This window comes from Zonotrichia leucophrys, chromosome 4, assembly GCF_028769735.1.
Source record: "Zonotrichia leucophrys gambelii isolate GWCS_2022_RI chromosome 4, RI_Zleu_2.0, whole genome shotgun sequence".
Classification (NCBI taxonomy): domain Eukaryota; kingdom Metazoa; phylum Chordata; class Aves; order Passeriformes; family Passerellidae; genus Zonotrichia; species Zonotrichia leucophrys.
Window position 1 is genome coordinate 17,354,294 of NC_088173.1, and position 27,742 is coordinate 17,382,035.

Consider the following 27,742-nt stretch of genomic DNA (forward strand, 5'->3'; position numbering starts at 1 on the left):
ACACACGCACACACGAACCCCCTCTCCACCGAGCGGAGCTGTAGCTGCCCTGGGACCCTTTGTCCGGGGGTCACTGCGAGCCTGTCCTCCCCGGAAAGCTTGGGGTTGGGAAGAGGGGATGAAGCTGATCTTCCCTCTGGCTCTCGCTCTCCAGAGTTCATGCAGACACTCAGGAGGATTTAATGACCCGCTCCGCCCCTGCTTCCCCCCGCCCAGGCAGCTCCGGGAGGCTCTCGGTCGCACGAGTGGGGAGTGGGGGGGAATGAGCGGCTGCAGCGGCGGCGGCAGCAGGGGGAGGGCAGGAGGGAGGGCAGGAGGGAGGGCACGAAGGAGGGAGAAAGGAAACCGGGCAGGTGACACCGCGCTGGGCTGCTGGGGCTCGGCGGGCGCGGAGCGGGCGGCAGGAGCGCGGCGGCCATGCACGTCAATGGGAAGGTGGCTCTGGTCACCGGCGGGGCGCAGGGCATCGGCCGCGCCTTCGTCCAGGCGCTGCTGGGCAAGGGCGCTAAGGTAAGCCCCGGGAAGCGCGTCCTCCCTTTCCCTCGCCTCTGCCTGCAGCCGGCACCCGCGGCGGGGGGTGGTGGCAGCCCCCGGGGCTCGGCTCGGCGGGCGACCTGTCCGTCCGTGCGTCCATCCGCCCTCCCGCCAGCCGCTCATTTTCTTCCCGCCCCGCTTAGGTAGCCCTGCTGGACCGCAACTCCGAGGCCGGACAGGAGAGCAAGGCGGCCCTGGACGAGCAGTTCGAAGCGCAGAGGACGCTGTTCATCCAGTGCGACGTGACGGACCAGGAGCAGCTGAAAGGTAGGAGGTGAGCGCCGCGCCCGGGCTGCAGCCCCGTAAGCGCTCCGCGGAGAGGGAGCTCTGCGGGACAGCCTGCTCCCGATCGCGGCTGGCACTGACCCAAAAACGATTTGTTCCTGAACCTGCAGATGGGAAATATTGCTACCAGCATTACTACCATAATTTGCCTTTGTTCCTTGGCACAACAAAGCCAAAGAAGTTAATTCCATTGAGTATTGTGGGTGATATTTTTGCATGAAAGGCTCTGCAGAAGATAATTGCTATTTTATGAGTAATATATATAAACTTTAAAGCTCAGACTTGCTTTTTATGAGGTTTCAGTACAGATTCCAAGCTGCATTCCCTCGTCACAGGAGTAATAAATTCTGTGCTGGGTTGCCGTGCTCTTTACATGCAGTGCATTTACTTTCATTGTGTGCTGCCACAGCTGAAAGAAGAGCTGGCAAAAACTGGCACGCTACTTCATCATGGGGTTAACTATAGGGTGATAACGTTTCACACACATTTTGCAGATGCACGGAATGGAAGCAGCTCCCTCATGAATGATTTGCATCTCTGTTTTCACTTAGTGGATAAACAGTGTTCCCCACTGAGTATCATATAACATTGATGTACCTTCACAATATTTCATAACAGGCACATCACTTCATCAAAGTTTCATTATTAAATGGTACATTCATAGGTAGTGACTCAGATTCAGATTTTGACATCTCTTTTGACAGTGCCCTTTCCCCAGATTCATTTCTGCCATACTAGATGTGAACAGTTTTGGTCTCTTTTCGTTCATTACACTTCACTGGTCACTTTCTCAACAGTGACCATTGAGCATAGCCGTTTCAGAAAACATCGTTGCTATTCCAGAATTCAGCTGTACTGTCCACTGTTACAAGAGAGCATGATTATTCCTAATTGTATAGTTTTACATTGCCTATTTGTAAGAAAGATGCTGTACTTTAAATCTGGGATCTGCTGTAATCAGCAAAGTTTTTATCAGCTAGGTTGATGATTGACTTTTTCTCCAAGTGGGAGGAGTAAGGAGCAAGAAAAAGCATCCTAGGGGTAGGAATAACATGTGCTGCTGTGTGGGTGTTACTCAGTGTGCCTTGTCTCCCACACCTCCTCCTTTCTTTAGTGCCAGGCGAGTGCAGGACCAACAGGGTGTGAACCGGGAGCTGGAGTGAGTAGGACAGGTCAGCAAGCGAGTTTTTGGAACCAAGTTAGTAGGAAAAAAGTAATCAGAATGAAATTGGAAGTGGCTCCTGCAAAGAAAAAAGCAAGAACAGGCGGCTGCTGCTGCTAAAGCCTCTCTGATCATTGCATTAATCCTGCTGCAGGTTTCTTACTCTAAATTTGCAATCGTGTCTCACAATCCTTTGGGAATTCTGACCTGGTTTTGGTGTTGTTTTATTTTCATATTTTTCCACTTGCAATTGTAAGCTACTACTTCACAAATTTAGATTAATTTCACATTTAGGGTTTAAAGGTTTTAAAGGTTTCATCAGAGGAATCAAGTCCTGTACTTTATGTTAAAGGTCATGTGCGTGAATGAAGTTCCTTTTTTTTTTTTAACTCTAGCCCTTCCTAACAGTAGGAAGAAAATCCCAGTACTAGAACTAATATTTCTAAGTACAAGAGGCTTATGGGCAAGAAATCATCTGCTTAATCTACTTTCAAGTCTTGCCTGAACTTTTTTCTCTGCTGGTTCTTTCACCTAATCCCCCCTATCTCATCCCACTTTTGAAAAATCACCATACTTACTATTGCCTTCCAGGGACACTTAAGAAGCTCACATATAATTGGTGTTTGTGCTGACTTTGCATTGTTTTTCTTACCTTTCCTTTAAAATGAATCCTTCTCCTAATTTTTCCTTCCCCACTCAATATTTCAAACAAACATCTGCTTTTAATTTTTTATAATTCCATAAGCACTAATTAATGTGCAATGCAAACACAGAACTAGTCTACGTTTTAAGAGGGAAGAATAAATCAGCTTATACTGATGTGTAGGTGACAACTTCACTAAGAATTTACAAGAAAATTCTTCCTTTTGTGGGTAGGTGATAGATGGGATTACTGTATTCAGATAAACTTTTACCAGAAATATTCCAAACACAGATATGCAAAAACATTTGGTCTTTTCTCAAAATGTAAAATAGAAAACTACAATTAGTCAAGTCTGTGTAAGTTTAATTTAAAAATCATTGGCAAAATAACTATTATCCATGGTGGTTTTTGAAGATTATAATTCTTAACAGAATCTTCAGAAACACCTTTCTTAGATAAGATGTTATTTAGAGAGGGCTTAAAAGGGAATTAGCCAGTTTCCAAAATTTGAAAGATAAATAAGGAACCAAATTGTATTTATTTTACTCATTCAAAATAAGTTAAATACTCACTTCTGCTTTTAATAAAGTTAAAGGTTTTCATTTCAGCCCTTGATGATGCAGAATTGGAAAGATAAGTGACTGAAGAGTTGAGAAATCAGAGAATGAATTGGCAACTAACAAAAGAAAAAAAGGGAGAGAGGCCAAACCAGAAGATTTATTAATATTACAATGTTCTAGTATAGAATAAGCATATTAGAAAGATCCGTACAATAAAGGCAGCTGGACAAATAAAACCTGTTCCATCAGCTGCCCAGCTCTTGTTTTGATCACAAGATGATGATTATGATGGACCTGAAGCGTTGAGGCAAAGAAAAGGCTGGTGCAGGAAAAGCTTTGTAAATGCCTGCAACTGCTGCAGGAAAAGGTAGATGTCTTCAAGCTGATGCTGTGCACTGATTGACATGAGGGGCCAAGCACTAAGGACCAGAGAAGGAAGATGCTCCTGGGATCACCTTTCACTGAAGTAATTTCATCAAGGCCTACCAAGCGCAATTTTTGTATACCTGAAATACTGTTGATTTTGAGTCAAATACCAAACAATGTTTTTAAAAATAATATTGGGGAGGTGGTGTCTTGGTTTACATAATAGTAAATATTTTGTGATGAGGAACAATATTTGGAGGGGAAAACAAGCAATTATATATATACATGTCAGAAAATATCGTCAGTCCTGGAACATCTTAGTTTGGAATGAACATCTGGAAGTCATCTCATCCATCTTGTCAAAGCAGAGCCAGGCTTGAGAAGCTTGCTCCTCATTATGACATCATCATGTTTTTCTATACACATCTTTTATCTCAGTTCTAACACTGTCACCTGGGAAAACACAGTGTCACTGTGGAAGTTTCCCAGTTCTCATTTTGAAATTCTTTGGAAGACAAGTCACTATTTTTCTCCTCGGAAAAAAGGGAAGATTTCAATTTGAGAATAGATTATTAAAGTTACCTGACAAGTAGGATATATACCAACTTAACCATAAATAGATACATCTAAACAAAAATTGTGATTAATTATTTGTAGTTGAAATATTCATGTCAGTTATTCATTAAATAAAAACTGTGTTCTTAGGTTAAATTTGGACTGAATTAAGAAAATTTTTCTGGACACTTGATTCTTTTGCTTTTCATTCAAAATAGACAGTGTCAAATCTTGACTTTACTAGCTATACCAAACTGCTACAAATCAAACCATAAATGCTTAATGTATATAATTGGGATGCCAAACATCCTACCTATTACAAATGTATAAGTGCTAAGAACTTACAGCTCCTGTTATCACACTACCAAACTGAATGAAAAGGCAACGATGTTATCTTAATCGACTTTCCCTAAATTTATCTAATGTTAGTGCATGTTAGATAAAGTATTTAATTGTATGTTGCTCATTTAATGTTCAAGAAAATAATGAAGACATTTTGGTAGGCTAATAAACCATTCATTTTTATGCATGCATTGTATTTTTATATATTACTTTCCAAAGTTCTAAGAATTGTCACTCTTGGGTCTTACTATAGGTGCTTTCAAAAAAGTAATTGAACATTTTGGAAGGCTGGACATTGTGGTTAATAATGCTGGAGTGAACAATGAGAAGGACTGGGAAAGCACTATACAAGTTAACTTGGTAAGCTCCAATTATCTCTTTTCTCCTGTCCGTATTTCAGTATTTAATGTTGGAATACAGTTAACAGCCTGTGGCTTGTACAGATTTTGCCAGATGACAGAACATTAATTATTGGATTGGTAAGTACAGCTATTGAAACAATCACCACATAACTGAGTGTGTGGTGGATCCCTAAAATTGTCTAACCAAGATATACAGCACTGTGTAGAGGTGCTTGCATTATCTATCACCAAACATTCCCTTTCTAGAAAATCCAATTGATTCCCAGATAGGTGTAAGAATTGACTATTCAAGGCAGTAGACCTGCATCTACAGTAGGCCAGTCTGTTTATATGAATGTTTTAGAACATTTTAGTTACTTGCAAGGCTTAGCTGGCCTTCATTAGAGTTGCCATTTGTTGATACTACAAGTAAATTTGTTCAGCCAAGGCCTCCACACTTTCCTCACCAACCATGCCAGCATAAAATCTGAGTTTTAACACAGGCCATTTCACCATCATCACTTGTAGGAGCACACTACTTAAGGGCACTTACTCCCTAAAATCCAGTACATTCAACAAGCCTGGAAAATTTAATTTTCAAACGGTTACCACTTCTTTGATATTATTTGGTATCTCATCAGATGAAACCACAATATCTGTGGGTTTTTTCTCAGCTGAAGAGTTTTTAATTTCAAGTACACCTCTAGGGACATCTCAGCTCCAAGGAATGACCTTTCTAGCATTAACAGAATTTCTAGGTTAATGAAATTTGTCTTGTAGTTTACCATCTGTAAAGTCCTAATTCAATGATGATTCAACAAGTCACCCCATGATCGTACTTACTGCAAAGAAAGTAGCAAAAGGAAGCTTTGAAGAGTAAAATTTGGAGTTTTCTCATTTGAAATTTATTGTGCAACAAGAAAGCTCAGATTATGAAAATTAGGTGAGTTTTTGTCAAAAATTTCAAGGACAAAGATACCCATCTTGGAATTCTAATGTCTCCAAAAAAACAAATGAACAAAACAACTCCAGGACAAATAGCACAAGCTGTATTTGAGAGAAGGTACAGAAAAATTAATGAGAAAATTGGTACATGGAAAAAAAATTAAGTTTCATAACACCTTTCTCTTGAGTTTCTTTGTATCTATCCCTTACATATTCATCAAGATTTAAGTACATATATTTCTTTCTCTTTATTTAATTTCTAAAATGTTCCAAAAATTTAAACATTAGGAAACTTAATATTGTGAAGTAACAGTAGTTTTTCATCCTCAGTGATAGGGAGCATCTTAGTATCTCTTAGCACGATCCCTTGAGTGTAAAAGAAGACTGTATTCTAGATTACTTATTTATTTTTACTTTTGTGCCTGGTTTTAACGCAGGATATAAGTTAATGTAGGTAGCCATCCACCTGTCAAATTTGCAAGTACAGATAATTAGTCATCACTGGAAATACTGAAGGCCATGTGAGAAATATGTTTGACTGTGATACTTGCTGTCAAGGTAAATATCCTCACTTAGAGTGATGTCTTAATAATTTTTTGATGTCAAGGGCTTCAAACAAACAGTGTTGAGAACCTCCTCGTACTGCATTGCAGAGACACCAAGCTGGGTGGGGGGTTGATCTGCTGAGGGATCAGAAGGCTCTGTAAAGGCTCTGTAGATGTGAACAGGCTGGACTGATGGGCCAAGGCCAATTGTCTGAGCTGCAATAAGGTGAAGTGCTGAGTCCTGCACTTTGGTCACAACAACCCCATGCGTCGCACAGGCTTGGGGCAGAGTGGCTGAGAAGATGCCCGCTGGGAAAGGGCCTGCAGGTGCTGGTCTGCAGCAGCTGAATGTGAGCCAGCCGTGCCCCGGTGGTCAGGGAGGCCAATGGCACCCTGGTCTGGTCAGCAATAGTGTGGCCAGCAGGAGCAGGGCCACAGTCCTGACTCTCTCTAGTCGGCACTGGTGAGACTGCACCTCAAATCCCACATTCAGTTTGGGCCCCTCGCTACAAGTAAGACACTCAGGTGCTGGATTGTGCCCAGAAAAGGGCAACAAAGCAGAGAAGAGTCTTATGAGGAGCAGCTGAGGAAGATGAGGTTGTTTAGCCTGGAGAAAAGGAGGCTCACAGGAGCCTTCTTACCCTCTACAATCATCTGAATGGAGGGTTGTAAGGAGGTAGGGGACAGCCTCCTCTTCCAGGTTAGAAGTGATAGGACAAGAGAAAATGGTCAGAAGGGCTGGGGAAGCTTTAGATTGGATATGAGGAGCGATTTCTTCACCAAAAGGGTTTTCAAGCACTGGAACAGGCTGCACAGGAAAGTGGCTGACTCACCATCCCTGCAGGTATTTAAAAGGCCTATAGATGTGGTACTTGGGGTCATGGTTTAGTGGTGGATTTGGCAGTGCTGGGCTGAGTTATATTTGATGATTTTTAAGATTCTTTTCCAATCTAAACAATTCTATGATTCTATTTTCCTTTTTTCTTTTTATAAGTAATTGAGCAGAAGCAGACCATAAGAGGTCTCAAGTAGCAGAACATCTGCAATCCAAGTTTTAGAAACCTGCATGCTTAACTATCAAATTAGTCCCCTATTTTTTTTCCTAAGGGAATATTATGAAGTTTATACATTATTATATATGCAAGTTCACCATAAATGTCCTAATGACCTAATACAGAGTTGAATGTTGAAAAAATTCATGAATACATGGTGGTGACTGAAAGAACATCTAAAATGTTCAAACACAGTAGAATTACAGTTATATGGGTTAAATCAAAGCTACTCTAAGATCCAAATACCTCCATTCTCCTATTGATTTGATTATTCTTTCCCTGTCTAACACCGAGTCAACTTACCTCCGTAAGCATTTCTATCTAGTTACTGTACTTTCTGGTTTTTTTAATTATAACAAAAAAATAGCTGAGGCATGTAATATCTTCTATGGGTTAGTTCTATAAAATATTTTTCTGTTTCTTGTAGAAAGGAGCAAAATATATATGAAATACATTCTTTTAAAATGTCTTCATTTCCCTCTTGTAGGATAGTTTAAGTATTCTTTACTTTATTTCTAAGAACAGAAACAGCTTCTATAGCCACCATATGTGTGATACACATCATGCACATATTTTTTTATTTTCGAAGGGGAAAAAAAATCTTCATGCCAGTCGTTGTCTTAGTGATTTCATTTATATATTGATATAACAAATATTCCCTGCCCCAGTTTAAAGTACAAAGTACAAAAGTAGAGCAATACAGAGCAAGATAAATCAGAACAAACACATCTGGGGTGTGTTCTTTATGGCTAAAACAGTTCACAGAACCGGTTGGTCTTCAGGAACATTTTTATAGGAGTGTAAGGAAGTTCTCTGATAGTACTGCTTGAGAAAGCATGAAGAAGAAGGTTCAAAGAGTGGGACTTAATTTGGAAGGAAAAAAGAGTAAAATGCAATTCTTACTGTTGTCCATTACAGTTTCCTGAGAGCAAGAAAAGACAACTTGATAAAGCCAGGGAAGGGGTGTAGGAAGGAGTAGTGACTACTAAAATGATATTTCTATTGCAATGCTTTCCACCATTTTGCTACATTTTGTGCTAAACATCCACCTTTCATTATTTTATTAATACATCTATTTTTTTTTACCTAAGTAGTCCAGCAATGCCATCTATTCCTCACCTCAAAATTCCAAATCTCGGAGTGTTTACTTGATTGATATCAGTTTGATCATCAGAAGCTTCAACCAGTGAAACATACAAGGATACACTCTTGTTAATATGGCACATAAAAAAATGAGCTTGGCAACCATACAAGAGTTCAATTTTAAATAGCTATTACCAGTGTAGTTTCAGCAGTCTGTCACACACAGAGATTTGTGTACAGAATAGCATAAGAGTGTATAACACATAAATTCTTATTGAGGGTCCTACCTCCATCATGACAGTCTTTATTGCATTCATAAAATTTTTACCTAAGGGATCCAGAAATTTTATAATCTGACTTTTTTTTATTCTTCAAATCCCTAAAGCAAGAAAAGGACCCACATCTTTACGAGCCTTGAACATGTATGCTGTTTAAACACAACTGAGTGTTCTAAGAAGCTTCAATAATTTCATCTTGTTTTGATGTGGCTTTCTGGAACCACTGTAATTAGAGTGTCCACTATAATTACAGTGTCTTTTGTCATTACCAATGTGCTTAGCACGTTTTATAGTAAAGACAATCCCCCAAATTACACACAGAATTTCTTTTTATGCTCATGTCAGAGGTTTCTGAAAACTTATATAGGTTGCAGTATACAGTTAAATGTAGCAGTACTAGTATCACCTATGCTTACATTTTAAATATTACCTGACTCAAAAGTTTAGAAGTGCTTTATGTGTCATTTTGACCACCTTACTGTTTTGTTATGACAAAAAGTTTATTTTGTATATATACTTAAACCAATTCCCCAAGTGAAAATATGAAAAAATTGAAAGCAAAATCACAACTATCTTCTGTTTATGTAATAATGTTGCAGTTTTAACACATTCTGGCAAAACTTTAAATTTCAGGCCAGAACCTGAGCACATTAAAACACCCCAATCATATGGGATTCAATTATTTAAATGTTGTCCAGAAGTAAGTAGAAGTCCAGAATTCAAATGCACACATGAAGTTTTTTCACATGCATGACAGTCTCACATTACTTGGCAAAATGTAGAGATATGCAACAATTCTAAGTTTTTACATTTTTCATGAGTTTGCATGATTTATTTCCATAAGTGACAGAAGTAACAAATTTCCATGAATTTAGAAAAGTCCTTTACTAGAATGAAGTCTACCAACATCAAAATACTTAGATTGGAACTACAGAGAAGATATGCACCACTGTATATTTATGCGTGACTCTGTTCAATATGGCTCATGGTGAAATACATGTTCCAGAAACTAGCAAACCTTGCAAATTCATTGTTTGCTTATCAGTAAGGACCTGTTTCTCAGAAGGCCAAGTGATGTTTGTTACCCTTTGACAGAGGGGTAACTAAACAAACATCAGAAGTGCTTCATTGAATTTATTTTTGTGACCACAGCATCATGATCATCACAAGGCTGTTCCACTGTGCCAGCTATAAATGGGAGTATGCTGCAACCTTCTTCTGGCCCATCATACACCTTGCTGGCCTTTCCCAGCATACCAGGAGAAAAGAGAAGGGCTGAACTTCCATCCCAAAGTGATGTAACCTGGACACATAGCTGGATTAAGCAGCTGGAAATAACCACTAGGTCCCACACCAGTGACAAAGGCAAGCATCATTTCTCAGTGCCAGCAACAGAAACAAACCAAAACAAGCAGTGCTATCTGTAGTAGATGAAATGGCATAGGTGGCTGGTTTGCTGACAACTTCAATGGCTTATTTGCCTATTCTTCAGCATAATTTGATGTCAGAAGACTAAGGGGAGATGTGGCCAAAAATTAAAACTAACACCTTGACATTAGTAGCACAAGAATCAATCCTCTAAGTACATAAAGAAGCCTCTAGGTATAATTATTTTTGCTGTTTATATTGTTCTAGGAAGGACATAGTTACTTACCTTAATAGCACAGGAAGTCAATGATTTTTTAGCTTATGGTTTTAATGTATGTTTACAGTAACCAGTGTTGAAGTATAATGAAAAGCAAAGGTTTCAAACTAAGAACATAAGACCAGTTATCAAAATGGAATACTATTCCTATGTCCTTCAGGAATGTGGAGGTGTATGGAATGGAGGGAGTGGAGTAAAGGAATCTGCACCATGAAAAGCTAAAGCATAGTGTTTCATTCCCACCTTGTAAAAGAGCTATTCATTTGTAGCAAATAATCTAATCCTGCTGTGTATTCCTTTCTCCTTTCTGCCTCTTCCTCTCTAGACTTCTTGTTTTCCACAGTTTGAGTTGGAAATTCATACTCAAGAGCTTAAAATTTAATTTCATATAGCAATCAAACTAACCTATGCATAGGAATGCCAAGGAACTTGCATGCTTGCTCCAACTTGTCCATATCCTAGAAAATCTACTAAAAAAAATTAGTCCCCCCTTCCTTTCCAACATCAAAATGCTAAAATTTTCCATGGATATCACAAGCAGCACTTTTAGTTTCAGAATTTTGAAGCTCATCTTACACAGTTCACAAAGTACTTTTAAATGTTTCCTTATAGATAGTCATTGATTTACAACCTCACTCTATGAAAGGCAAATTATCTTGGGTCAAATTCCAGTTCTGTGCCAGCCTGCGTTATGAAACCACAAGTTAGTGGCTCTTTCATTTTTATTCAGTACCCCAAGCACTGAAATATCTTAGTTCAGGAGCCTACATAAAATGTTGTGACTGATTACTATTTTGTTTTCTCAAAGGATTTCATATTACCATATCATCTTGATATCAATATAGTGCTCATCTTCAGCACAGAAGATGCTGATGTATTTTCTCAGCATGAAGCACCAGATGTATCTGACAAGTGGTGGCAAGCAAAACTTTATTAAATAGGTGTGAGAAACTATGTCAGTTGGAACAGCTGTCCTGAAACAGTAGGAAAAAAAGCACTGTGTACTCAGTTACTTTCAAAGCAATTGTCACTTGAAAATGATGATGATTAATGATGTCCTGGGCACCATCACCAAAAAAAATCTTTTTTTTTTTTTAACAGATAAATCTAAAATGAAACACAAAGTATAAAAACTGACAGATATAATGTTGGAATACAAAAACATTGTACACATTGGCTGACATTGGTTCCTAAAGGTGGAAAAAATTATTTAGCACTCTACTGAAGACGCTGAGCCTAATTAGAATCAGAATTTCAATATATGATTATTTTTTTAGAATGATAGAATAAAATCTATACAGCCAAAGGACACATAGAAATTTGAAGAATCAAAGATTTTGTAAGTTTTAGTTCTGATTTTGACACTGGCAACTAAATTGCTATTTAAGAAATCATTAAATAAGTTACTGATTACAGACACCTTATTTTCAAAAGCAACTGCAAATATTTTGAGTATTTGCACAATTATTTTGCAATGTTTACCATGATGTCAGATACCATATTGGGTTTATTACTGTATGATATTCAAGCACGTCTGATCTCCTCTAATTTAAATCTGTAATTTATGTAACATAATGCTATTACATATTCCCACACTCGCCACTTTGACTTTATTTAAAAGAATCCTAAATTTTCTGCTGGCAGTTGAAGAGTAAAATTGCCTCCCTTGAGAGCATGCTCAGACCTCCAGCCCACCTTAATGGCCTGTCCTCATGATGCGCTGTAGTAAAACACTGTATTTTGGTAAGAGAATAAACAGCAGTGTTGCTGAGATATGCTTTTCAACATCTAGAAGAACAGTAATTTAGATTATTTTCTGACTTCAAGGATACTAGTTTTCCATAGCCAGGATTTAAAAAAAAAAAAAAAAAGAAAAATAATTAAGAGTCAGCTGTATCAATTTTTGATTTACTTATATTTAGTTACAAAGCTGACTGCTTTGATACTCTTTGTTCTTGACATATTTATGAAAAATATCCCTTGAGTTAAATGCAGTTGTAAGCAAAGGAATCATAAATATTTAGCTCTAAAATGCCTTCTTGTACAAAGTCTCTCAGCATATTTTCCTCTTAAGCTGGGTCAGACAGTTTTTTTATTAGGTAATTTTAAATTTAACTTTCCCAGAATTTTTATTTAATAGATAATATATAAATTATTATTGGTTAAGTACCTGTGATTGAATTATTAGGCTTAAACGTATGATTGGGGAACTGCAGTCTGAAAATATTTTTAGTTTCTTTCATTTAATTGAAAGGAAATGACAGATATTTTCATCATAACCTGAAACCATAAAACTGCATTCAGAAAACATAAATTTTGAGAGGATTGGACAGAGGTAGATTCTTTCAAGGGAATGGGAAATCCATCACACAATAAAAGTGCCATCTGCTGAGAGTGCTGGCAGGTTCTTCTCATGCTGGGTACGTGCTTCAGAGTTTACCTGCAAAATAATTCTGTATTTTATCAGCCCAAACATCATAAATAGTCATTTGACCCAAGATCAGCTACACTCAGTGAGGTTTTTGCAAGGATCACAGGTAAGGAGTACAAGGCTATAGCTGGTGAAAGGGGCAATATCCAGGTGGAAGTCTGCATTTCACTTGAAGACCACCTCTCACAATGCCTTTGTGTAAAGGAGAACATGCCTCCAGCCTTGTGAAGAAGTACTAACTTAATGGATTCCAGAGGGAGAAAAAGAAAAGTACAGTATAGCCAAGCTGTGGATAGCCAAGCTACCCACTTTTCTCTTGGTTTATGATTGTGGTTTGGCCAAGGACTCATCTAGCTCTATTATCTCTGAATTAGAAGGAATTGAAAAGCCTTCAAGGAGCCCCAAGCTACTTCATTCTTCAACTGATTTATTTTCTCTAATCATCTTAAGTGGAATTCTCCTTTTCTGCTCAGCAGGCTGAGCCACTGCTCCAGGGCATGACAGGACCTGCACCTGCACTCCAAAGACATCATTAACCCCTTTCTTCCTCAAATATCTTCTGTACAGCCTCTCATACATACATATATATATATATATATATATATATTAGAAAAAACACACTCCACTCTTAATTCCAAATCTAATTTTGGTTGAGGTGCCAATAAGTTTATGTTCAGAATAAGTATATCTTATAGCAACACTACTGTACATTAACAATCTTGGTTTAAATAAATCAAATTTATATGTGACAATTAAACAGCACTAGGTCAACCTTTATAAGGACTCTCTTACTTTCCAGGACGTGTAAAAGAAATCTGATTTAATCTGGTATGCAACAAGGTATTGAAGACAATTCTTTGGAAAATTTCTGTTAAAGAATTTATTCAACAGCATCCTTTTTAAATTAATCAAAATAATTCTTTAAAAATGATTGCTTAAACAAGACTTTCCAGGAAAAAAAAAAGGATTTTTTTCTTTAAGAAAAATTTAAACTATTATTTCAGAATTTTGAAATATTCATATTTTGTGAAGTTTTACACTATTCCAGGAAACAGATATTCTGAAAATATATTATAGAAAAATATCTCATTAAGCGCTGAAACTATAGAAAATGACAAAAAATGATTAATTATCAAGATTCCAAAGCAAACTTGGTAATGAGGTCTCAAGTTGTTGTAACTCTGTCAATGGTCAGCCTCATGTTAATTAAAAAATAAACCAGTGATATTAATAAAGTAGGACATGCACTCTTCCAAATCTGATTCCTATTAAAACCAGAAAAGCATGAAGGATAACTGAAAATGAATTAGAAGTACTACTTTATATTTTGTAACATTCGTGTCTAAAAATATCAGCTAATGAAAATGAAATATAATCTCCAGATAATTCCAATTTTGCTTTGGGAATTTAGATAGTGACAGAAAAATAGTTAACATTCTGATTTTAAAAGCTTTTCTCTTTCTTCCCCCCAGTTTTTCCAGTCACTATCTCTTAGGTTTTAGCCAAATACAGATTCTTTACTCTAGTTTTCTTAAGGGAAATTTCTGTCTCCAATATTCTGCAGACCTTCTCTGGTCAAAAATATTTAAATAATCATGCACACTTCACCTTTTGGACACCTTAATTTATTTGGGTCAATAAATAGCACTAAACAATCATAAATTACAAATGAAGTTCTCATTTAAAAGCTGAAATGATATTTCCAAAAGACTAAAAGTGTGTCTCAGTGTATTTGTCCATTTTAAGGAGAAATTTGGTAAATAGTTGCGGAACTCATCACTAATGCAGTAAATTTAGAGAAATTTACATTTCTCTAAAGTTATTGTTTTCCACCAGGAACCATGTCTCCTGCCTTTTTCTTACTATTCATTTCACTCTCAGGTAAAGTGACTTTCTGGGAGAAACCCTCTCATGATTTCCCCAGCAGGCTGGTGACCCAAGGCTTGGTGTGTCTTTGGACGTCTCAGTTTAAAAGTCTGAAGCTCAGTGAGAGGAATCTCAGCAGAATTTCTGACTGCAGTAGGGTTCAAAAACAGATTTTAAGGAATCAAAATGATACATTCAGGTCTCGGAAAATTTTTTCCTTGAAGTTCTGTTTTTAAAAAAAATAAATGTTTGTAAAAATCACAGCTAAGATTACGCTAACAACGTCTCACTTCTCTTAGCATACCCTTTTTACCTTCGCTGTATTTGCCTGTGTGGGCTTTCATGTGAGAGGAATGGTGAAACTCCTTTAACTTTAGTCAGAAAACAATACACATTTTTAATATCTTGGGACCAGAACTATATCATGGTACTTTATCCTAAAAAGTGTGAATTTCTTTTGACTTGAGCCTAATGTAGTTTAGAGTGTTAGTGTTATCTTCTGATACAGTCAGTGCATTTTTTAATAATATAGAACAGGCTATCTCAACAAAAACAATGGGATTTAGATCAGTTCATCTGCCACTTATATTTTTAGTTAAGGTATGTGTTTCTTCGTTAAATTATTTACTTACTCTTTGTTTCATTTCCTTCACAGCTCCTATTTCACATTTCAATATTTTGACTTTGTTTATTTACATCTTATTGAGAGAAATAAGTAAACTGCTATTACTTCTATCTATTGAAATTGTGCTGCTGAAGTTATTGAGTTGCAATACTGTGGAGTGTCTCTGTGTCTCTTATTTATACTTTAAAAACTTCAAAGTGTAAGTAAGGTCACTGGTAAAGCAATACAGGTTCTAAGCACCACAATAAAAGCAAGTTTGTAGAAGCACAATAGATATTTTCCAGTTTGTAGAAGCACAATAGATATTTTGAATAACATCAATAATTCAGTAAAATATTTTGAATAGTTTCAAATAATCTTTGAGTATCTTCAATAATTCCTTCATCTTTATACCAGACATCTGTGATCAGAGGAACCTACCTTGGCATAGAATACATGAAAAAAGGAAATGGAGGTGATGGAGGAGTGATCATTAATATGTCATCCTTGGCAGGTGAGAAAATTTTCTGCATAAAAAATTTCTGCTCTTTTCTTCTTAAGTAAATGAATCATACTGATCAGTCTTACTTTTTCTTCTTTTTATGGCCCTTTTCTGTTTAGAAATATTTTGAACTGGTTTTCATTGTAGCAATAGCAGGAATATCAAACAACCACAAATTCCATTTGCTTTTTTTAAACCCAATTCAACAGAAAAAAAATCAGTAATTTTCCTAAACTGTCAGTCTTGCATTTAAAACCTTGAGCCTGATGTAAATTCCTCCATTCAGCTCCAGAGGAACACAAATGTAGGAACCTCTAAGGCTAGACTGTACCTAGTTTATTAAAGTTTTCACACACCCACTCTGTGTTCCAAGTCCTTTCAGCTGTGATCTACCTGTACTTGAAAAGTCATAAAATTAACACTCATATTTCACCAAGCTTAAACAAGCACTTTCTTTGCTCACTACTTACCTATTCTATAACTGTATTTCAATTTATTGGTATAAAAATAGAGTTCTATGGACCCTACATCAGTTGGTTCTGTAAATGCTGTCCTATTGTGAGGCAGAATCCTGCACCATTTCCTGTAGATATACTCAATGTTTCAATGACTGGGCTCCCAGCAAAAAAGAACAGCTGAAGGGGAAACTGTACATGGAGAATGAAGTCACTTGACAACCCTCCTCAAAAATTTTGTGAGGTAGTACTTGCATTCTCTCTTTTTTTGTTTGGAGAAGTTGCTCTCTCTTTCTACTGTCAGACTGCCTGTGAAAAATAATACCTGTGCTGTCTGACACTCAGATTGTCAGAGGGGTTTTTTGTGTCTATGCGGATTACCAAATTGTAGCCATTTCATTCCAGGATATTTCCTATGTGTTTTACCAATGAAAAGCCAGTTAAGATAGCACCAGCTATAGTGATCTGATTGTGCACAGGTGTGGATGTTCTGAGTAGTTTAAGTTCTCCTGTAGACCTTAGCTTTTGTGATAAAAAGTCCAGTTCACCCTACTGACATAATGCATATGGATCTTGAGGATCTGACTTAACACATGAACGTATGTCCAGAGGGTGAGGGGCTCTTATTAAAAGACCTTTAAGTCAGCATTTTTCACACTGCCTGACACATTGCCTAGTGATACCAGTAAGTTTATCTCTATAGGCTGAAATGGACATTGTATTGGGTCCAAATTAACCTGAAGGAAACTGCTGTTGCAGTGCAAGTAAAATATTAAACATGTTCACAGAGACACCAATGCCCAAAGCAGTGCTTAAGAAAGGGTAGGGCTAGCAAGTGATTTGATTCCTTTTCTAACTGGTCTCAAATGAACACAAAATTACTTTGGGTTTAAGACCTAAACACTTGGCTGTTCTCTTTGTTAAGACAAACAACACTTTCTCTGCTTTGTTTGGTTTTACATGGCTTGTGTTTAACAATTGTTTCCAAGGTCGCAAGGAAAAACACACTTTAAAAGCTAACATATACTAATTTTTATTGCTTATTTACTTATTACTGTTTGTGCTTTGTGATTGTAACTCTCCTTTTCAGTATGAAGGTTTAAGTCCTGCAGTTTATTCCATACATGAAAGACAAACTTCCATTGGCTTGCTTAACATCCCCTTCAAGTGTTTTCTCAGAGCTAGCTTCTGTTGATCATTAAACTGAGCAGTTTTGATCCCCACTGTCCAAGTTCTCTGTAAGATACAGACAGCAAATCTTCCTATATCTTTTTGAACAACAAGAAGAGTTGTACATGGTGCTTATGTGAAATTCAATAATGTTCCTTTGCACATTAATTATCTACATTAATATTAATCATTATATCACCATGAGAATTTTGCCAGTGATTTGGACTAGGGACAGAATCAAACACCCATGGTACTACCAATATTATTTCTATGAAGTGGATGCTTAAAAGTTTTAATTCAGCTGGATCAAAGCCAAAGCCTGTCTATCCAGTAATGAGTCTTCCTTTCTTTAGTCTTGACCCCAGACAGGACTTAAAAGAGGGACAGAAATATGTGATCACATGCAGCAGGCACTCAACTATGTCTCAAAGCTACAAAATTTAATTTTATTAGATTTGTGCATTTGTATCAAGAAGTAATTCAGAAGTAATTCTGCTAAACTGAGATAATGAGAAATGTGTTTTACTTCAAATTTGGCTCCATAAAAAACAATTTCAATGATTGAAGGTTTTTGCATCATTGAATTGGAATAGACCTAATTTCAAATTCAAGTAATAAAATGTTCTAAAATTTCTTCTGTAGTAAGCCACACTTTAATTGCATTTAATGGAATAGTTAAAAGCAGCAGAGAAAGCATAAAAAAACTAAATTTAACTCAAGAGGCTGTTTAAGTTATTAAACTTAACATGGTCTTTTACCTTGTGGTGGCTGGTACCTGTACCCTTTTTGCGAAAGGGTAAAAGGAATTCAAGTATGGCACACACTTTTGTTTTGATGTCTTTTGTATTCTGAAGAAGGTTTTCTGTGAAAATGAATTTGTATCTGTCTGTATTTTAGCAGACAAAAAAAAAAGTCAGAGATTTACAGAGGGCTTAAAAAATGTTACAATTTTTTAGCGTAGCATCATGCTACTTTTGTGAGAGGCTGTTCAATGTGTAGTGAATCTGGATACCTCATTGCTGCACAGCCATATCAATTGGATTGCACTCAACTTCAAACATTCAGTTTCCTCAAACAGGTGCTTTGCCTTCCCTTTCTTGAAAGCTTCAGCAGCAGGAAATACTTAAAGTACCCGTCACAGCAAACAAGCTTTTTTAGGACCAGATCCTCTATGTATGACAAGAAATGGTTACAACACCAAGCAAGGACTCTGTCACAGGGATACATAGGAGCAGAAATGTCAGTGGCTGTACAACTGAGGCCTTCAGCATCATGACAGAGCTTCTGGTCCCTCCCTTTTTTGAAAAGTAAAATGCTCAGCAGAATCTGCCAGAATGATGTTAACAAGAATTAGAAGCTATTCCCTTCAGACTTCACTATCAAAAAAAAAAAAATCATAGAATGGCACAGCTTAGAATTTTTTGCTAGGATTTCTGTTGCACCTTTGTTTTGGCACTCAGGAAGACTATTATGATAGCATGGGGGCATGCAGGGAGGAAACCAGAAAGTCCAAAGTCCAGCTTAGAACTAAAAAGGCTAATAAATCTTATTCAAAGGAAGAAACTTACTCAAATCTCTGAGGGCAACATGTTCAATGGGAGAGCATAACAGGGGAAAGATGCTTAATTCTGTTTTTATCAAAGTTCTTTCATTTCATCAAAGTGGAATGAAAGGAAACACTGGTTTCAGCAAAGCCTACTGCTGCAAATCAAGCTTATTGATAGAATTCTGCACCTCCAGTATTAATTTCTCAGGATGTGGTTTTTGAAACTTGATCATGACAAATAAGGAGTTGTACTGAGACACCTGACACCATATCTTCAATGGTAGAGTGATCTTGACACCTAAAAGGAAAGTAGAATATAAGCAAGGGCAAGAACTGTCTCTCTCAGTCTGCCAGCAGCTGAGAAAAATAGAACAGAGCAGTTAGCATTGGAGCATAGGATTATTCTTGGTCTGCTTGAACTTGTTTTGTTAAACCAAAGAGCATCTTGAGTCATCACAAAGTCATTTTCAATTCACCATGCAGCAACATCTAGAGAGAGAAAAATCTAGCCATAGCAGCACCCCTCTCCTCCCCATCTAGGAGAGATTAAAACCCAAATGTATGACTTTCCAGAAGTACACTGACCCATCACCATCCATTTGAACACCCTCCTCTTCTTCTCCCCATTATTTTGTGCATAATTGTCTCTAGTCTGTTTCACTGCCATTCTGCTGTGCATGAGATAATTAAATATTCATGGCAGCAGCAAATAGAATCCAGATTTTCTAACAAATGAATGCCCTAATATGTTAGGAACTCATCTCTGCTCACTGGTTGAATAAATATGTGGGCAGAGCAGACTCAGTGTGACACAGTGGCTCATCATAAAATACTTTAGGAGGGTTCCTGGGACACACCACCAAGAGAGGCCCAGCTCTTCCTGGGATGGGGAAGTGGCTCAGAGCTGGAAAGCCCTTACTGGGGTTCTGAGTACTGAACTCAGAAACAAAAGCGACACAGGACTGTTATTGTTTTATGTGAGGAATGTTAAAACTATCTTAGATGCTTTATCCAAAAGTGAGGTTTTTTTTCTTGGTTCTCCACTTCAGCAAAGATATTAATTTCAATTAGGAGAGAACCCCAAAAATGCTACTAGTTCCTCTCTTCCTGCCTAGTTATTCCTGCTGTCTTTGGCATTTAATAAAGTCTTTGAACCTTATTCCACCTCATTATTGTGAGCTGTTCCCTTCCTTTGTTTATTTCTTGACTTTGTTTCTCTTCCCTCTCAAGTAAAAGGTAATCTTTCTTACAGTGGTTAAAAAATAAAAATAAAATTACTTCTAAATTCTTCCTCTGTGTTTCCCAGTAGACTTTGTCTGTTTTATTTCTGTTTGCTGCAGTCTGATTAGAATTTCCTTTATTTGAAGCACGTAAAAGTACTTGGGATTTGGGGTTTTTTTCAAAAAAAGTATTTTATTATTTCTAATGTGCCAATATTCCAATGTTTCCAATAATCTGAGGAATGGTTCATCGAAAGTCAACAAACGGAAGAATATTAAGCATTTTTTGTGATCACAACCCACAGGAGACAGTACAAAAGCCATTTCATAAAGTGAGTTCCTAAGCAGAAGCATAACACATTAGTCCAAGCTAAGGAACAACCAGACAATAGGTTAAGTTCTTCATTTCCCAGTATTGAACTGTGCTGCTTTCACAGGATCATCAAGGTAGCATTTAAATCAAGATAAAACCTTAAAGCTGTCAGGTTGGTAATTAGAGCTTTGGGCTGTCTTATAAAGTTCTTTCCGTCAGACAAAACAGATCCCAGCGTTAAGAGCCCATGCAAGTCTGGCACATGTAATTTTTCTGCCAAATCCATACTCAGAGCTAGAGAGTGAATTCTTCATCTCCACTGAGGTAAGTCACACCCCTTCTTGAAAGTATCACCTTAAGATCTGAAGTATGAAAGAAAAAAAAAATTAATTTGGATTATTTCCATTAGAATCAGACATTAAGGCATTAAAATTACTATCCTGTTTTACAATACCACATTCAGGAAAACATTTTATCCTCTGGCTTTCAGACAGGCTGAAGTTTGCTATTCATAAGAGCCTAATTTTTAGGTGGAACCACAGCATCTATTTGGTCCAGTTCAGCTTTCATTGTGTATTAGAGATTACTGGCATAATAGGCAGAAATGAATATGTGCTCATGGTCTGTCATTTCTTCTTGACTAGCTTCTTGCCATCTACTCAGTCTTACCAGAATTCTTAGTTTTCTTCCAAAACCTCTGTTCTCTTTTCTTTCTCTACAACAAATAAAAATGTTTTGCTCTCCCACTCAGACCATAAAGGTTTACAGTATTAGCATAAAATTTTTATTTTGCTTCTCCTATTGCCACACTTCCTCCTTGAACACACTGTGAATGACTGCAGGTATCCTGTTCACACGTTATATATCAAAGCCCACCTAAAAGACTTTGCTCCTCAGTATACTTTGAATACTTTAAATACTTGATTCATAGATGCTTCAAAAATCTCATTCTTAAGTGTTTTCTTCCAGATTGTGTCTTATATTTTAAGTCATAGTTCATGGATGCAACTTTTCCTTTTAAAAGTTATGATTCTTTATTACTCTTTTCTTGCCTGCACGGTTTTATTCATCTATTTTTTTCTTAGCCTATCCCAGATTATGGAATATAATTTACAAATGCCTGCTAATCCATTTTATTGCATCTCTGACATATGTTTTTTACACTGTAGACCTATACATGTGTTTAAGATAATAATAAAATAGGAATATGCCACATCTTCATTCAGCTACCTTTTTATTTTAAAGGACTCATGCCTGCTGCCTTCCAGCCTGTGTACTGTGCTACAAAGCACGGTGTCATTGGATTCACACGGTCCTTAGCAGTAAGTATGCATTTCCCAAAAGGGTGTCAGCAGCTCCTGGGGAACATGCTTACATTTTTCATGTTCCTCCTCTATAGCCATACAACTGGAATTAATTTTAGGAAAGAAAACAAAGTGTGTGAAGCAGTGGAGGTTCCCTCCTTTCACAAAGGGAATCCAAAGATGGACTAAGTATGGCATCTGTGTGTTTATGACCAGCTTGAGGTTTGGAGAACATGGAAGAAAGGTGTTGCAGAGTAATTTAAGGACAGTGAGAGGAGTCCAAAAGCAAAATTCTGATCCAAGTTTTAAAAATATTTTTTCAGAGCCCTGTCCCAGTCATTTCGGTTTCCTTGTTTCTAAGTCAGGTCAATGACTTTTTTTATGATAAATAGTCACTGAAGTGTAAAAATGTTACTTGAACACATCATTATTTATTCTTACTGACTCTCAATACTCTGAAAATGAAAAATGACACATTCAGGGTGGGGCATGTAAGATGACCATATTATAAGTTTCAGCCTCTAACTCCAAAACTTTCTAGTTAGATTGAACAAGCAGTGTAAGTTAGATTGAACAAGCAGTGTAATAAAGCAACTTGGAGGGAGAAAATACATTTACCCTTTAATAGATTAATGTTAAAGATAATCTGCTCACATAAGACTTCCAGTCTTATTTTCAGAATTAAACACCTGAAATTGCACTATCAATTTAATTACATCAATTACACTTTATCCATCTATTTTATGCACCCATCCCCACATAAATAGCTCCTTTTTCAGATTAACATAAAGAGAATAGTCTGGATAAGTGTTGCATATAATATATTAACAAATCAAGAACATGAAACCTAGTTTCCCATTTTTGTTTTCTGATTAGAAATATAAATGTCACATCTAAGCTCAAAAGTAAATTAGAGGAAATGCTGTCTTTAAGGAACATGAGAATGCTGAGGGAAAAAAGAATAAACATAGTGAACTATAGTATTTACCAGGAAAGGCTGATGTTGGGCAGGTCTGATGCCTTACACCTAGGGCTTCAGTTTCTTGTCTCCCCAAAAGAGCAGGCTACCCTGCTATGAAAATGACATGTGACTTAGATTATACCTGAAAGGAGTCCATTAAATGTTAAAAGAAATAGAACACAGTGATTAACAGTTATGGTTATTCTTGGATATATCATGTCTAATTTATCAGTTCTGTGCTACTGCTAAGAAAGCTCATCCAGATCATCCAGCTCATCCAGTTCATTCAACTCCTACCTGGATGTTGATCAGACTTCTTTGCTACATGCACACTTTGGCAGAACCACAAACAAGGGGTCCTACCTCTCCCAGAACAACTTGTGCTTCTTTCTTGCATCGTGTTCCTGAGCTGCTTCCTGAAAAATATCAGTTCACAGGGACTTTCCAGTGGAGATGCTCAGTGATAGATTCATACCTTGGCAGGGACAACAGAGCAAGTAGAAAGGTTTAGCATTACCATTGTAGGGATAGAGAACATACTGTATTTCTTTTGATGTGAGGAAGGTATCTTAATACAGTATCTTAAAGATTATTTTATTTCTTTCAGAGTTTCTTTTTAATAAAAAAGCTCCTATAAGATCCAGAGCATACATTTGGGAAAACCTTTCTTGTTTTTGCTCAGAAGAGTTATATCATCACCCTAGAACATTGTCAATGACATGCTAAAGAGCACTAAGAACAAAAAGTATTAGGAAAAAAAACAGCTTCATGGGAAGAGTTCTGATTTCTCATAAAATTATTCTCCTGACAAAAGAAATGCATTTTTTTCCCAGTAATCTAGTATGATTACTAGAGAAAATGTGCTTCAAACTTAGTTGTTAAAACAATCAGTAGTAACACAATCTCCTTACCTAGCACGGCTGAAAAGTACTTTGTGGTAAATCTCATTCTTTGAAAATTTGCTTACACAATACTGCCTGAAAATGTTGATGACAAATGCCTGCTACCTCTTTCTCTTTTCTAGTTAGCTGCTAACATGGAAAACTACGGTGTGAGACTGAACACAATTTGTCCAGGATTTGTCAACACACCAATTCTTCAGTCAATAGATAAAGAAGAGAATATGGGACAATACTATTCATACAAGGATGAGATAAAAAATATGATGCAGTTCTATGGCGTGATGGAGTAAGTCAAGTCAGATACAATGGGGGTTTTGCACTTCGTTGATGAAGAACAAGGACACACTTTCAGCAAAATTAAACAAAATGGAAATACTGCCTCAGATAAAAGACTATCAAATGGGTTATCTGTATAGAAAGAAAAAAAAATGGCAGAGATCTAAGCCTATTTTAAGAGCACCATTTGCACAGTGATATATCCCTTTATGCATTCCCATTTCCCAGAAAAGTCCAAATCAAATTAGCAATTTTAATATCATTCTTTTAGTTTTTAATAGCCTTTGGTGTTCCCTCATGAATTTGTTTAATCAAACTTGTTGTGAGATATGGGGTATATAATTTGCACAGAATTTTCACAAAATTGTCAAGTGAACCAAGACAGAAATCAGACCATGAACTGACAAAACTGATTCAGAGCACAACAGCAGCCACAATGGATCAGATCAAAGAGTTACCTGGCCCATTGCAGTCTTGCCAGCAAAGGCCAAAAGCAGACAGCTTGGACAGACTGTGAGAACATGGCAAGCATAGTCATATTTTTTAACACTTTCTTAGCTTCTTACAATTAGCTTGCAAGATGCTTCTGCACAAAGGAAATTGTATGACTGTGTTGTTTCACCCATAATTTTCTTTATGTAAAATATTTTGCACCTATTGATCACAGCAAACTGCATGTGAAATTAACCTTTATGCTAATTTTTATGTCAGCTCTGCTACAGAAGCAGGATAAATCAACAGCAAAGAGCTGCAGAGGATTGTGTGAGGATTACTTCTGTCCATTTCCCTGACAGAGAAAAGTTTGATAGGAAGCCCAGTGGCAGATGGATGTCCACAGGCATTTATCAGAAACTAGAGCAAACAAATGATGATTTGTAAAGTAGCCACTTTAGATGTATGTCCTGATTGAGGAGAATACATATCTCTCCTGAAACACTCATACCACCTCTGCTATTCCTCAAAATAAATTTGTTCAAATACCAATTTTTTAACTTTCAGATATATAGATTTACATTGAGATTTACATGTTCTATTATATCATAACTGTGAAATAACTTTTTTTTTTTCAGCCCATCAATAATTGCTGAAGGATTGATAACAATAATTGAAGATGATACTCTAAATGGAGAAGTTATGAAGATTACAGCATCCCAAGGAATTCATTTTCACCAATATGGCCAAACACCTTTTACATCATCAAAGAGATGAATAATTGTTTTGGGCTAATTGCTTTTGGCTTTTCTTAAATAGAAAATTTTTTTAAAAGAGTAATTTCAGGGGAAAAAAGATTGGTGTTGTTTCTAGATCAGTGACAGTGTTCAAACATTTGCATCCTAATAACAAAGAGATAGATGAGAAAATCTGTTGTGGGAAGATGTTACCACACTATTCTGATTCTGTAAGCACTATTAACAGTATTTATTTAGTAGAATAAACATACTGCTCTGAGGGGTTTTTTAAATTATTTTTTAGTAGTAGGGGCCTCTTCTTTTTCATTCTGGTTGTTCTGATCTACATACTCCAAGCATAGTTTAGTTGATCTGACTTACTTTGTTATTATTTTCACTGTCGTGCCTACTTATTTGCATCTTGAATTCTTCAGAACAGGAATTCAGTTCAGGAATCCAAATCACAAATGTACCCATAGGGAGCTAAGAATTAACTTTCTCTTATGAAATGTTAAATATGTGCAACTTAATTCGTTGTATATCATAAAAGGAAGTACAGATTTTAAACTTCTTTGATTTTAGATATTTATAAAATATTTCAGAAATATTTTTATTTTCTTTTATAGATATATATATATATATATGTGAATTTTCTCACTCTGTATATACAAAGAGGAATATTTTGGCATTGATTGAAATGTTTGCTTGCCTATTAAATCTTATTTTCTAAACCTTTAATTTCTTGCCTTCATTGAGTATAATCTCATTTCAATCCTGAATAATCTGGTTTTTGTCATGTTTTATACATGTGCCTTTTGATTTCACAGTACATATTCTCAGACATAGCATGTCATATAGTAGCAATGAAAATAAAAATTGAGCTTCCTACCTCCTGAGCAGTACCGGACCTTCTGAATCCAGGGTAATCCTCAGATATATTTATGCAAAAAAACTTCATACTTCATGGGTTACATGCCTAACAAAAATAATATTTTGCACAGTAATTTAATAAGACTCATAGCATAAGATTTAATAGCTCCTGGAAAAGATGGAAAGTTAATATTTACCCTTCTTAGGAGTACTGACTTTAATTCCACTGATTTTTGTTACTGGGAGAGTGGAAACAGTAGTACTTACCTTCTGTGGAAGTCAGGGAATAAAAAGTCTGTTCAGGGAGAAGAAAAGGAAACACATACTTTGAATTACTCATCCTTCTCCCAGTGCCTGCATTTTTGGATATGTTAACATTATTTTTAAAGCCCTTTTTGAATGCACACAGGATTCTAGCCACACCTTTGGCATCCCTGACAGCATCTGTAGATGCCTCTGGATTAAAAATTACCCTCTGATTTGCTAGTATTCATTTCTATGTTTGTCCCAATAAAACCAGAGCACTTCCCAAAATGTGGCAGGATAGTGTAAAAAATGTGATGAAAACTTGAAGTCAGCAAGTGTTAGTTAGGTCCTAAAGCTGATAATCATCTACCCCTGTGTGTCTCCTTGTTAAGCAGGATTTCAACTTAGTCTAGAGACTATGGAAATAATTATTATCATTATTTAATAATAACAATTGTACAGGCAATACATGAAACCACCAAACTCCACACTAGGACAGTAACTCAGCAGCTTCTCTTAGCAGCATGCTTCAAATAATGGTAGGAATCTCATGGACAGTACTTTGCTGGCTTGGTTGCTTTTGATGCTCTCTGCTCCTTGCTATCCCCAAAGAAATTTCTGCTTAACAGGGTGGGTTGACTTCCCAGGGAATCAATCAAAGAACAAATAATTTAATAATGCTAGTAATAAAAGGCCAGGAGTCCAATGTAGGCTCCCTGAGGGAAGAAAACCAAAAAGAAATGTGAAGTTAATTATAGCTAATGATTTTAATTATTGCTCAAGTAACTTGTGATATTGCACTTCTATAAAATTATAATCTATTAATCGGCATAATTCTAAGATTCCATTTATGTGGTATATCAATAGTCACACAAGAAAAAGTTAGATTCATAAAGCATGCAATTAGACTTCAGGACACCAGAAAAATCTAAGCCTATATCTGGGAAAGAATTTAAATTGTATCTTACATGTACAGGTCGTTTCTTTGAGATTAATTTTGTAACTCAAAAGACAGATGTTTTCAAATCAAAACCATACAAAAAACTTCCTGAAATGCATATACTGCACTGATTTCCTTCTGATAATCTGATAAGGAAGCCTCACAATCAAATAAACATTTAAACTAAGATAAATCTGGAACCTGCTGGAAGAAATATGTACAGTGAAGCAAAATCCTTGATGCAAATCATAATGTGAAAAATAACCATCATAATTCTGTGTTTTAATTAAAAAGTGCCCCAAACCAATTACAGCTTTCCAGTTTCAGATAGTTTGAATTTAAAAACATCTGGGGATTTTATCTGCACAGGAAGAACAAGTTCTACATATGTTTTGGAAGGGTTTCCTGTAGGACTTCCCCCCAAACCTTGGAAGACTTCCAGTCAGAAAGAAAGAGAGCATATGTTTGATGTAAAGAGAAAAACACCAGAGAAGCAGTAGGTAGAAAGATGAGTTGAAGGGGGAAAGTGAGTTTCATTTTTTGCACAAAGACTGTTTTGAAACTTCATCTTCATTTAAAAGTCTTGACATAATTCCAAGACTTAATTTATTTTGCCCAAGAGACAATCATT

General features: G+C 36.7%; 1 protein-coding gene across 1 annotated transcript; it reads left to right on the forward strand.

Moving 5' to 3' along the window:
• Positions 1-326: 326 nt before the first annotated feature.
• HPGD (15-hydroxyprostaglandin dehydrogenase) lies at positions 327-25,546 on the forward strand. Its single transcript, XM_064712236.1, has 7 exons — positions 327-510; positions 678-801; positions 4,701-4,807; positions 15,655-15,751; positions 21,689-21,765; positions 23,733-23,896; positions 24,957-25,546. Exons 1-7 carry the CDS (start codon positions 418-420, stop codon positions 25,093-25,095), a joined length of 801 nt encoding a protein of 266 aa, XP_064568306.1. The 5' UTR covers positions 327-417; the 3' UTR covers positions 25,096-25,546.
• The last annotated feature ends 2,196 nt before the right edge of the window (positions 25,547-27,742 follow it).